General features: G+C 46.3%; 1 protein-coding gene across 3 annotated transcripts; it reads right to left on the bottom strand.

Annotated features, from left to right (window-relative positions):
• Positions 1–562: 562 nt before the first annotated feature.
• LOC133136400 (U4/U6 small nuclear ribonucleoprotein Prp3-like) lies at positions 563–9,923 on the bottom strand. Of its 3 annotated transcripts, none has more exons than XM_061253864.1 (17): positions 9,793–9,923; positions 8,855–9,002; positions 8,498–8,628; positions 7,643–7,798; positions 7,073–7,159; positions 6,671–6,942; positions 6,390–6,508; positions 5,758–5,945; positions 5,326–5,492; positions 4,374–4,456; positions 3,792–3,935; positions 3,469–3,568; positions 3,145–3,258; positions 2,842–2,960; positions 2,353–2,433; positions 1,794–1,852; positions 563–1,698 (listed from the first exon to the last, which is right to left on the bottom strand). In XM_061253864.1, the coding sequence occupies exons 2-17, from the start codon at positions 8,997–8,999 to the stop codon at positions 1,549–1,551; spliced, it is 2,115 nt and encodes a 704-aa protein (XP_061109848.1). In that variant the 5' UTR covers positions 9,000–9,002; positions 9,793–9,923; the 3' UTR covers positions 563–1,548. The 3 variants fall into 3 exon arrangements, with proteins under 3 accessions (XP_061109848.1, XP_061109847.1, XP_061109849.1); XM_061253863.1 differs by lacking the exon at positions 9,793–9,923 and adding an exon at positions 9,519–9,741; XM_061253865.1 differs by lacking the exons at positions 8,498–8,628; positions 8,855–9,002; positions 9,793–9,923 and adding an exon at positions 8,311–8,485.
• Between the last annotated feature and the right edge of the window lie 2,345 nt (positions 9,924–12,268).

Genomic DNA, 12,268 nt, shown 5'->3' with positions numbered 1-12,268 from the left:
GTATATCTAGAAGTTGCATAAATTCATACAGGAGATATGTTGAGAAAAGTTGTTTTTGTGGTGCTTGGTATACTTAATGCAGCTGGTATAAAACATCTAAATGAACGAATTACTGTCTTATATTTTATGAAAGTACAGTAGTTGTAGAAGTGAAATATATTTCAAAATTGACCTATCCAGCCAGAATTATCCTTTTCATCTGTGGTGCCTCCACTGAATGTATCTTCACCCTTTCAAAGATGGGATTTCAAATTACTATGCTGAAGTACATTTTTTATCCCATTTGATCCCTTGTCACATTTTAACTATGGAAATACCAGCATCAAGTTAGTTATTGCCATTGCTTTCAAAACTTACATAAAACCTCCATAAAGAATACCACGGGGCTTTTGTGTTGTTTATTAAGAAAATAATCCCAAAAAATTGAAAAGAAAATTGAGCAGTAACTTGCCAATCAAGAGCTGGTAAAACTGAATAAAGATATGCCATTATGAGTATAAGTGCCCGAAAATGGGAGTACAGAGCCAAAACAAAAACCATTCTCACTGTCATGCAACAAATATATGGGCAACAATAGGTTTATTTGGATCATTTACACGTATTAAACAAACACGTTTACCGTTTTTGTCAATTATAATTGGAAATGTGCACCCTTACAGCAGTTCCCATCAATGTGTGGCAACATGTTATGGGTAAGCCTTTCCTGGGTTGTTTTTATATATTTTTTTAGGTCATTTCCATGCAAAGCAAATTCAGTACTTTATTTAGAGCTGCTACCAAATGAAGCAGCCTTTTAGTTCACTGAGCCACTTTGAGCTCATATTTCACTAACCACACTGGAAATCCTCCCTTCACTCACTGAAATTTCTATTTTCCTTTTCATTTTGTTTTCTTTACACCTGTGTGGAATGAGCACCCGATAGCCCTTGAGTTCCCTTATCGGCATCTATGAACTGAAGAGCATCTATTGAGGCCACGTACTGCAGAATTGGTCATATGAAAAATAATGACTCTAGTACAAATAATGATTTTAACTGAGGCATTTCACCCTATAATACAGTTGTACCATTAGATCAGTAATGTGCAGACAGGTTCAAATTCAGGACAGTGGAATGAGACAACCCCTCTCTAAATAACACTTGGGATTGTTTTGTCTACGTATTGTTCTGGAAACGGCGTCAAACGGACATTACAGCCAAGCCAGGACATGAGGAAGGTGAGGCCAGCAGTCACACAGAATCCAGTGTCAGGGTGATGCACCCATACAGATCCACACACATGCATTCATAGTCTCACACAATGTGGACAGTCACAGTCTCAACAAAAAAAAAAAAAATTCAAATAATAATAATAAAGTTGCACCTACATTCTAGAGCACTAGAACACAACAACGGCCTCCAATTATATCACACACACAGACCTACAAGGTATCCCAGTAGTCTATTTATCTATGGGTCCTTTAGTCCCACCCGCATGACTTCACCCTTCCTTCCCCTTCAGACAAACCCCCCCCCCCCCCCCTTTCAATCGGGCCCTAAAACGCGGCCCTCAGTCGTCAGTGGACTCCAGCACGCTCTCGCTGAGGGCCAGGTCCCAGTACTGCTCCGTCCTGTGCTTCTTGAAGTGCTCCCTCGCCATGTTTTGTGTGGGACACTGCTTGAACTTCATCTCCCCAAAGCTTCGCTCCTTTGCCGTGCCCTGGGTCCCGGAAGGAGGGGTGGGGAGAGTAAGCCACTGGTTATTAACGGTCACAGTAAGGTCGCGGTGATGTTTTATGGTGGACCGGCACTTACCTCCCAGACCAGCGAGCACTTGTTCTTCTTCAGGCCCTCATCGTCAGAACCCTCGGGGTCTGCCAGGGAGGAAACATGGGAGAAACACCATCTGATCTGACGTTCTAGCTTCACTCCAGACTCTTTACATTGGTCATGCAGGATTTAAAGCTTTAAACCAGGACTGCTCAGCCCTATTCCTGCAGATCTACCTCCCTGCAGGTTTTCATTTCAACCCTGATTCTTTAGCAGCTTAACAAGATCTCTAGCTGTTGCACGAGGAATGCTTTTTTAGGGTTGGAGTGAAAACCTGCAGGACTGTAAATCAGGGTTGGGCAGCCTTGCATAAAATGCTTATTAAAATGGACAAACACTAGACCACGTAGTATTTCCTGGGTAATTAACTGAACAATTAGTGCTAATAATTGACCAGACTTCACACCTGACTCCCAGGTAAACGGAGGGTGGAAAAACCAGCAGTTCTTGACCCTTGAGGACCTTGATGATCCCTGCACTAGACGCAATTGATATTTCAGTCATGCAAGCTCTCAGACTTTTTGCCACTTTTCCTCCCTCTCACCTTCTCTTCTGGAGTGGGTCTGCTCCTCCCACTTGATTCTACTGAGCATCAATTTCTTAAATTTCTTCTGGGCTTTAGGACCTGGACAGAGTGGAGGAACCAGGACACAGAGGAGAGCACTTGTCTGGTCAAACATTCCAAGCTCACTGTCCAATCACAGGCTCCAAACAGGCTCATTTGCATACTTGGGACTCCCAACCAAGCACTGTCCCCTGGCTGTATTTTGTCCATCAAACCGCTCTCCCAAGTACACAACGGCCTACAAAGCGATTTGAGAAACAGTCCACATTTCATTTGAGTGCACAATTCAAACAAAGTTAGCGTGCACTCACGTTTCACATCTATATAATAGTACCATTTTACACTGCCTTGCCGAAAACATGGGACCAAGATACTGTGAGCACACTATGGCAGCGACCCCTGTGCCTTTTCATTTTTGTGTGTTATTTTTCATGCGAGGCTGTACCCACGCCAACATTCAACATTCACCTCCTTCCACTACCACTATATTGACGTCTCTGTGCAGAACCACAGTCCCCGTTAGGTACAGCTGATTGGCGTTGGCCTCCACCTTGAACTTCTTGGCTGGGTTAGTTAGCTTTCTGATCCTGGAAAGTCCAGAAAGCAGAGAAGGAAACAAACATCAATCTCCAGTTACCTATCAGACACTCCCAACGAGAGTGCGTTTATACAGTCATACAGTCAAATGTGGGTTATGACTCTTGCCAGTTAATGACGCTTATAAAACCACTCCATCTGCCTAGTATAGTCAGGAGATTATTCCAGTCTCACCGGTAGACTGCGATGTGGATTCCGTGACTCAGGTCCTCCTTCAGCTTCTTCACCTTCTTCTCTTTCCTCTGCTCCGTGGTCAGCTTGCGGGCTGCGTTGGCCTCTTCGTGGGCCCTGACACACACAAGGTTAATGAGGAAGGGCTTTACAAAATGACTGGAGTGCGCCAACAACCCCGCAGAGGGGCCTACTAGAAATAAGTTACATTTCAATCAACAACAGAGTATCAACAGGTAAACAAATTATCTATGGAAATACAGGTTTCCATTAGATGAAGAGATATGGACGCACAGTTTAGAAGGACACACACACACACACACATACTTCTGTCTCTTGGCCATCTGTGCTCTGACGTGGGCCTCCACTTTGGTGGGGTCTTGCACAGCCTCTGTTCCCAGGACTCGCATCAGATTAGAGATGCGCACTGCAGAGGAGGGAGCAAAGCTAAGAGTCACTGCACAGCATACCCAAGTTTTTACATTTTCTTACACAAGGACAAAATATACACACCTTATGGACATACGTCATTTATGGAATGTTTGGATACTTTTTAAACTATCAGCTACTCTGTTCCAAATTGGTTTGTAAATGTGACAAACACAATCCACAGAATTTTATGGGGCCAAGGTGGGAGCCGTGGGGCACACCTTTGGGTTCAGGTGGCGGCATGAGTCCCAGTCGCACTTTTTCCTGCAGCTCTTTCTGGCCCTCTCTGCGCGTCTGTCGCCTCAGTTTCTTCTGCTCCTGCTTGGTGAGGTACACCCCCAGAGTCACGGGTCTGTCAGTGTCCACTGAGGGGGTGGGGAGAAAGGGGAGGTTATCCTCCGACAGACGCAGGAAAACTACTGGAGTGGTGTGGCTCTATTCGGACACACTTTCTGAATACTTCTTTCATTCATTTGTGGGCAAAATTGTGCTTTTTTTATTTTTCATGAACTTACACTGCAACATAGATTTCTTACATTTTGATGAATTATCAAGGTATGCAGCTGGAAATATTTATGAAAGTATTCCAGGTTGAGTACAGCCTGTTTTTACAGAAATCACAAAGTGGCTGATATAAAAAGCAAGACGTTATTTTTCATTCATATTCGAAACAGGAATATTATTTTTCTGTTTTTGTAAACTTTTCATGAGTGTCGGGAGTCTTACAGCTCCATAGCTTTTTCTGGACTGATGCAGAAAAAGCACAAGGAAATGGTTTTATTAAACGTTTGGGTTCCTCTGACCTGGGGGACTGATTTGAGTAGGATGCTCCACCAGATTTGTGACCCCAAATAAGTCCACGTCCTCAAAGGTAAATGTTTCCGTCCTAATACAGAGACAGAAATTGAGCATTAATAAAGAACTTCATATGTAATTAACATTTTACTATATACACATTTGAACACTAGAAACATATAGATAGAAGTTATCTCTATTCTGTTGTTCACCTGTATCTGATGCACATCCTTGGACAAACCAGCCTAGTCCTAGTTTGCTTGTTATAATTATTCCAAAGGGTTTACATTACATTTTACATTTACATTTTACATTTTAGTCATTTGGCAGACGCTTTTAATCCAAAGCGACTTACAAGTGCATAGGTTCTACCATAAGTCAAAGCATCACATCCAGAAACTAGCAAAATACACAGGAAATGCTGTTCTAAACGTAGTTGTCATCAGAAGTGTTTTTTTTTATTTTTATTTTATTTTTATTTTTTTGGGGGGGGGGGGGGGGCGTTAGACAAGGATAGGGATATCAGAAAGGAGGGGCAGGGGAAATCAGGAGGGAGGACTAAGGTCGAGTTTGAAAAGGTGGGTTTTGAGTCTGCGTCGAAATAGGGGGAGGGATTCTGCTGTTCTGACAGTGGTAGGCAGGTCATTCCACCACTGAGGAACCAGAACGGAAAACAGGCGTGAACGTGCAGCTCGACCGCCAGGTGCACGTAGAGAGGGAACCGTAAGGCGACCAGAGCTGGCAGACCGGAGTGGTCTAGCTGGGGAGTAGGGAGTGATCAGGGATTGTATGTAAGGTGGGGCAGTCCCCTTAGCAGCCTGAAATGCCAACACTAGGGCCATTAATAAACAACCTGTAGTTCTTATCCTTAATACCACAAACGCAAAAGTTGTATATCAAGTGAAGTGTCTTTTGAAACAGGAAGCTGGAAGGGCCTAGTGTCCAGAGCGACTCACTCACAGATCCACGGTGGAGGCCACGATGTAGGAGTCCCACCACTCGATGGAGGGCACCTCCCCGTCCCCCAGCTCCTGTTTCGGGGCGATGAGGGCCAGCTTGGTGGAGGCCTGGATCCCCGTCTTCTTGGCGGCCTGAGCGATCTCCATCTGGAGCCTCTCCAGCTGAGCCTGCGCCCCGGAGGGAGGAACGGAACGTTTGGGAACGGGCATTCAGGAAAATTCACAAAATTCCACCATTTAAATACCACTGCTTCACAGTAATAATTAAACTCACTCCTAAAACAATCAAATTTTCCAAAACTCCCCAAACCTCCTGCCACCCTGATCCCCGTAAAACAGGAGAAATTTTACGTCATCCCAAAACTCAATAAAATGCAACCTAAAACAATGGCCCAATAGGCTGAACACACAGCTTTGTGAAAAGCAGGCACACCTTGGTGCGGATGCGCTGGGCGATCTTCTCGAAGCGGCCCTGCTCGTGGAACTTGAAGCCCTTGCGGGGGCGCTGGGGGGGCGCGATGTTGACGCGCTGGTCGAAGTAGGAGGTGGACTCCAGGTCCTCCCCCGGCCGCTCCTTCAGCTGCTGCCGGAACTGCTCCCTCTTCACCGCCCGGATGTTGGCTGTCCCAAAGGAAGGGGCGCAGTCAGACACCTGACATTCACACAACGCATATGTCCCAAATAATGTGTAGTAACCACACAATAATATGAAGTTCATTTACTCGGGAGCAGATGATTTGACGATCCCTTCTCCCTATCCGGAATCTTTATACCAGTGTGTGGCCACCATTCATTACAGCATATTGTTTGTGTTAAGCACCTGGATTAAAAAGGTATATATTCAGTTTTTAACATGCTTCAGGTTTACAGTTTACCCCAACCCATTTGATAATCATTAGTTGCCCTCTCCAATCAGAAATATGCTACCTGGGCACTATCAGGAGTAAATGCACTCCGCTGATGCACCCGTGTGCCATTTCACACCCTACAGGTCACATAGAACTGCAGGAAAGCACTAGCGTCACCAGGAGAGATAGCGGACGAACAGAGGAAGGGTGCACTCACCTTTCAGGGTGGGCATGCGGTGAGTGAGCTCCACCTCCTTGCCGGCGGCGTCGACAGTGCGGCCGAGTTCATCCAGGATCAGAGGAGTCGGCTTCGTCACCTCCCGAGCTTCAACCCTCCTGAGGGGGAAGGAAAAGTTCACACGCGGGCGGACACACATTAACACACGCACACAAAAGACTTACACACACACAAACTCACACTGTCACACACTCACACACTCACACACTCACACACTCACACACTCACACACACTCACTCGCCCAGGTGGGAGGACTCACGGGGGGGCGATGCCCATGGCGTGCAGGTTGGCGAGGGCGACCAGGTTGTGGGCTCCGCCCAGCACGGGTCCCAGGGTGGCAGGCCGCTGGGCCAGCTGGGACTGGATCCGGGCCTGGAGCTCGGCCGCCTTGCGGGCCTTCTCGATGGCGTCGTTCATGAAGGTGGCGGCCTGGGACGGGCCGATGGACTGAGACTGGGGGGAGGGCCGGGAGGAGGAGAGGAGGAGAGAGGGCAGGGCCTCCATAGAGGGGGCAGAGTGGGGAGTCATCCTCTGTAGGGGGGGGGGGAAGGAGAGTAGTATTAGGGCAGGGAGGTGAGGACGACAGTATATTTAACTGGTGAGGATAAAAGCAGGGGTTTTAACATGCCGAACTGCAGCACAAAAACAAGACGTGACTCACTGGGGGGACCGGCGCCGGGGCCGTGAAGCTGAGCTGCTTCTTCCTCTCCTCGATCTGCCGCGTGGCAGCCTCCATCATCTGTTTGATCTGCGGAGCAGCGCAAGGCGGCAGTCAGCCATAAAGCAACCACAACACACAAAAATAACCATAAAACAAACACAAAATACAATAAACACAAAACACAACAAACAAATCAAAACACAAATGACAAAACAAATACAAAATACAAAACAAATACAAAACACAACAAACAAATCAAAATGGCAAAACAACCGGAAAATACAAAACAACTATAAAAGCAACCACAAAACAAAATGCAACAAACTCAAAACAAACACAAAATGCACAATGCCAGTGAATGGTGCTGGATCAATTGGAGCCTAACGTTTCTGGAAAATTAGCCACCGAACCCGTCAATCCCCTACCTTCTGCCCGACGTCCCACAGACAACGACGTCCCCTCTGCAGGGCACTATGCGCACATTTTCAAGTTGAAAAATTTAGGAGCACACCAGCGCACCCAAATTAGTAGCTGTACTCCTAAATTATTGTAGTCCTCAGGTAGACTTACCTGCATCTTGGTGAGCATGCCCGGGCTCTCTGCCGGAGGTCCCGGGAGCACCTCCACCTCCTCCACCTCCTCGAAGCGGGGCGTACGCTTCTTCAGCACCGCCTCGGGGGCTGGGGGCACCTCCCGCCCGGGGTCCGGGTCGTCTCCGAACACATCCTGCCAAAGGGAGGCAGATTAACCGCCCGTCAGCGAGGCACAGCGCTTTACAGCCCCAGAGGCTGCAGGTTTCATTCCATGCTGGAGTACTGCGGTTATAAGAACCAGTTAAACCTGAGTTGCTTCAGTAAATACCCCACTGTACAAAGACACAATGCCTCTGAGCTTGTTAGTGACCCCAACAGAGGCAAAGCAGGCAAATCATTTATACAGGGGTGTCAAACTCAGTCCTGGAGGGATGCAGGGTCTGAGGGTATTTGTGGTTTCTGTCAATCAGCAACAAAATAAGGCCTTGAGAACAAGGTGTGAGTTTCTATGAAAGACTTAAATTCATCACCCATGCTGAAAAGCACCAAAAACCAGCAGACACTGCGACCCCACAGGACTGGAGTTTGACATTCCCGATTTAATCATTCTAAACTTCGTTAGCAAACAAGTAAGCAAGCTTCACTGGCGATCACATTCATGAGAAGTGCTTAATGTGAAATACAAAATGGGGGAGGGATGTGTACTTATTCGAGCTCTGGAGTGGCGTCAACCTAGGGCGAGACACGGCGGCAGTGCTTGTCAGGGCCTCGGCCGAGTCTCTGCAGTGAAGCCCCAGGTCTGTGGATTCAGCGACACTCAGACAGGTGAGGAACTCCAGCGGAGCACGCTGCAGTACAGTCTGCGGCCGGGGCCGCGCCCCACGGCTCGTACCTTCAGCTCCCGCTTGCGGTTCTTCTCGCCGTCGGTCCTGCCGCCGCGGGCGCTGCGGCCCTCCTCCAGGGCCTCGAACAGACGCTCCACAAACCCGCCGGCCGAGTCGTCCAGGAACGGCCGCAGCTGGTCTGCGGAACCGGGGCCAAAACGGGCGCGGTCAGCGTCGGGTTAAAAAACGTCGGAGATGGCCATAACCACAGCAGACACAGCTGCTCTGCAGATTCAATGGCATTCATGTGGGTCGGCTACAGTGGTGAACACACCTCATAGATGGATGTGCACACACACACACACACACACACATACATACATACACACAAACTGCTCTCACACTACTCACGCACACACACACACCTGTGGTCTTCCTCTTATCCAGGCCCTTGCCCAGGCAGTGCAGCGCCGCCGTGACGACGGTGGGCTCGGAGAAGCCCAGCACCTTCTTCACTGTGCGCTCCACCCAAGGCCTGAGCTCCTCCACATCCCGCCTCGGGAGTGACATGGCCTGCCAAAACAGCGCAAAATGCTCATTCGCATTCTGCCACGGGCTCACAATACTACTCAGCAAACTAACATTACATTAATACATTAAAACCCAGTCTTTACTCTGTCCCAATTAGCCCCATAATACACTTGGGACAATTTACTGATAATACCGATTCCTCTCCCTCGTTTAAAAGGTTAATAGTTAATGCCATCTTTGTAACGAATAATAACTGAAACGTGGTGGGAGAAAAATATCGTTGGAATATATCTTGGTATACCGTAGGTATATACCCAGGTTGCAGTAGTAGCAGACGAAACTTGATACATACAATTAGTTACTCCGTGCAGTTACTTTGCACGTTTCCAAAATGCAAATAGTAGCTGAATAACTAAAAACATATCGAAAATGCATAATAATGCAGTCTGCAATGGATATTACGAACTGGTACTATTTGTTTACAAAGTCGACGACACACGTGGCTACATTGCAGCTGGCTAACGCGTCAGCGTAAACAGAACGTAGAAATATACTTGCCCCTAGCCAAGTTAGCTAGCTAGCTCGAGAGCCAAGAGAAAGTAACGTGGTTTTCCTTCTTTCAAATAAAGATGGATTATGCCAAATTGCCGAACTTCTCTGCAGACGCCGGCTGTGTTCTCTCTTGACAACAATTGAATATTAAACCAAAACAAATAATTTCCAATTTACTTCACTACAAACTCTCCGGTGCGACGGCATAACAACGTTAATCGGAAACGGAAGTAGCTTGCAGAGCGCCAGGAAAGAAGTGACGCGAAGCAAAGATTTTTACATTCGCACGAGACAGCTCTCTGTTGTCAACGGTTGGTTTTCCAGTTAAGGAGTTGAGACCCTTCCACACCAAACAGGATTCAGATTGCGGTGCGGAAATGCGGAAGAAAAGCGAATGCGAAAATTCCGCACACAAGGTGTCCACACCAGGTGCGGTGCGATTTTAAAAAATATTTCGCGTTCTATTTCGCGTTGCTTTCGCGCCGTGACTGTCAGTCGTGAGTGTCATTAGTGAAGATGTCGTCAAGTGATGAAGATCTCATAGTGATTGATAAGTTAGTGAATAAAAAAAGAAAGTATTGGGTTCACCCCTTGTTGGAGTGATGTAAGTGAAAATGTTACATTGGCCTACTTCCATTTACTGGACTATTGCACTAGACTTGTCGTTTATGATCTGACGCTGTATTGTCTGGTTGTATTCGAGTTACTGATACTGTCTCACGCGTAATGGGTATTGGGGTGGATCGAGTAATTTCCGCGAGGCCCAAAATGTAGGCGTAGCCTACTGCACATCACTTTCTGGATTCCATGTAACGGCACAGATGGTGAAAAGAAAATTTACAAACGCAAGATAGCCTATAGCCAAGTGTGCAAGATGGCAAGTATTTTTAACTGACATAATGCAAATTACGTTTCAGAATATATAGCCTATTTTAGGCTTAATGAACAAATCATTATGGCGCGCATTCCAAACAATTTAACGTAGCCTAACATAAAATAAAGCTTAAACTTTACAGACGGACTTGCAATATTAATCAAATAAGGATTTCACAGGTAGACCGTCTTCAGATAAAGAATCAGCTTGTCGCCATACATGTCATAGTAGAACACAATTAAATCCGTATCTGATTTGTCAGGCACATTTTTCCGCAGACTCATTAGAACACATGTGTTTGTTAATCTGCGAAATTCCATGCGGAAATTCGCACGGAAAATCCGCCTTGGTGTGGAAGGGCCTTAAGCCTTGTCTTTTTCAGTGGATATGGATATTGGGGAAACGTTTACTAGACTAGGCTTAATTATTGTCCGGAGTTGAAGCCAATATTTTGTGGCGGGACCTGATACGAGCAGTTCATGCTCGAAAACCTAACAATTTGTCTGAATTAGATCAGTCCTACAAAGAGGATTGGGCTGAAATTCTTCCACAGCGATGTGAGAGACTGATATCAAATTATAGGAAGTTTTTGGTTGCAATTATTGCTGCTAAATGTGGTGCAACCAGTTAAGTTGGAGGGTAGTTACATTTTCACAGGGGTGATTTGGGTGTTTGGTAACTTTTTTCATTAAATAAATTAAATAGTAATAAAACAATGTTTTGTGTTTGTGTTCTCTTTGTCTATTACTTATGGTCTAAAATCTGATCTAAAGATAATAGAGAAAATCAGGAAGGAGGAAATACTTTTTCAGGGCTTGTAGATCTGTGCCAACATTCTGCCCAGTCATTTTTTTGTTAGTATAAAAGATTCTGAGGGTGCGTGGGAGAGAATGTGATTTGTTCACAGTCCTGAAAAGCTGTCTGTGCTCTCTTTCTCTCTCTCTCTCCCTCTCATCAAAGTGGGTTATCTGAAAATTCATTGTAGAGAGAGTACATTGCACTGCCTGAAGCAAACCAGTCTGCCCTCACTCTTTTCCTAGGTCATCTCACCTTTAACAATATTATCATGTTTAGTAGCTGCCCCGTTGCTGGCATTGCATTGCAGTATTACCTAATACAAAACAGCGTCTTGCCGCACCTTAGCAATGGCACGTTAGCTCCTCTGTGCAGTCTGCTGAATCCCTCCTTTGTGCGTCTGAATCTTTAGACACGGCCTGCCTTACAGCAGGCCGCTAATCTGCCCATGTTTAATGGCTGCAGGCGATTCCCTCATTCCACACCTCCACGCCCTGTAACTGCACGTTCACTGGTGTTACGTAAGAGCGCTAGACTATGCTGTTCTCCCTGTTCACCAGGGGACCAGCCCTCCGCTTTGCATTCAGTCACGCGCATGCTTTTGTTTGTGTGGATTCACACCCCTGGTGTAAAAGCCAGCTATGGCCGGCTTTAAATGACCAGCTACCAGCTGTTTCAAAGCATAGCTTGAGCTGGAACAGCCAACATTTAGGTGTATGAAAAATAACCGGACGATTTTTCTAGCTAGTACCCACATTACAATGACAAATTATTTACAACAATCCTATGAACCCAATGTGAATAAATCGGTGGTAGACAATTTGGTGGTAGCAGTGCAACGCATACAAACATGCAGATACAGGTCAGGAGCTTCAGTTAATGTTTACATCAACCATCAGAATTGGGGAAAAAATATGATCTAAGTAACTTTGACCGTGGAATGATTGTTGGTGCCAGGCACGGTGGTTTGAGTATCTCAGAAACTGCTGATCTCCTGAGATTTTCACGCCCACCAGTTCTGTGGGCTTTTTAATGAGAGAGGTCTGAGGAGAATGGCCAGACTGGTCAAAGCTGACAGGAAGGTGAC

Source organism: Conger conger, chromosome 9 (genome assembly GCF_963514075.1).
Source record: "Conger conger chromosome 9, fConCon1.1, whole genome shotgun sequence".
Classification (NCBI taxonomy): Eukaryota; Metazoa; Chordata; class Actinopteri; order Anguilliformes; family Congridae; genus Conger; species Conger conger.
This window is presented reverse-complemented; position numbering and strand designations above follow the sequence as displayed.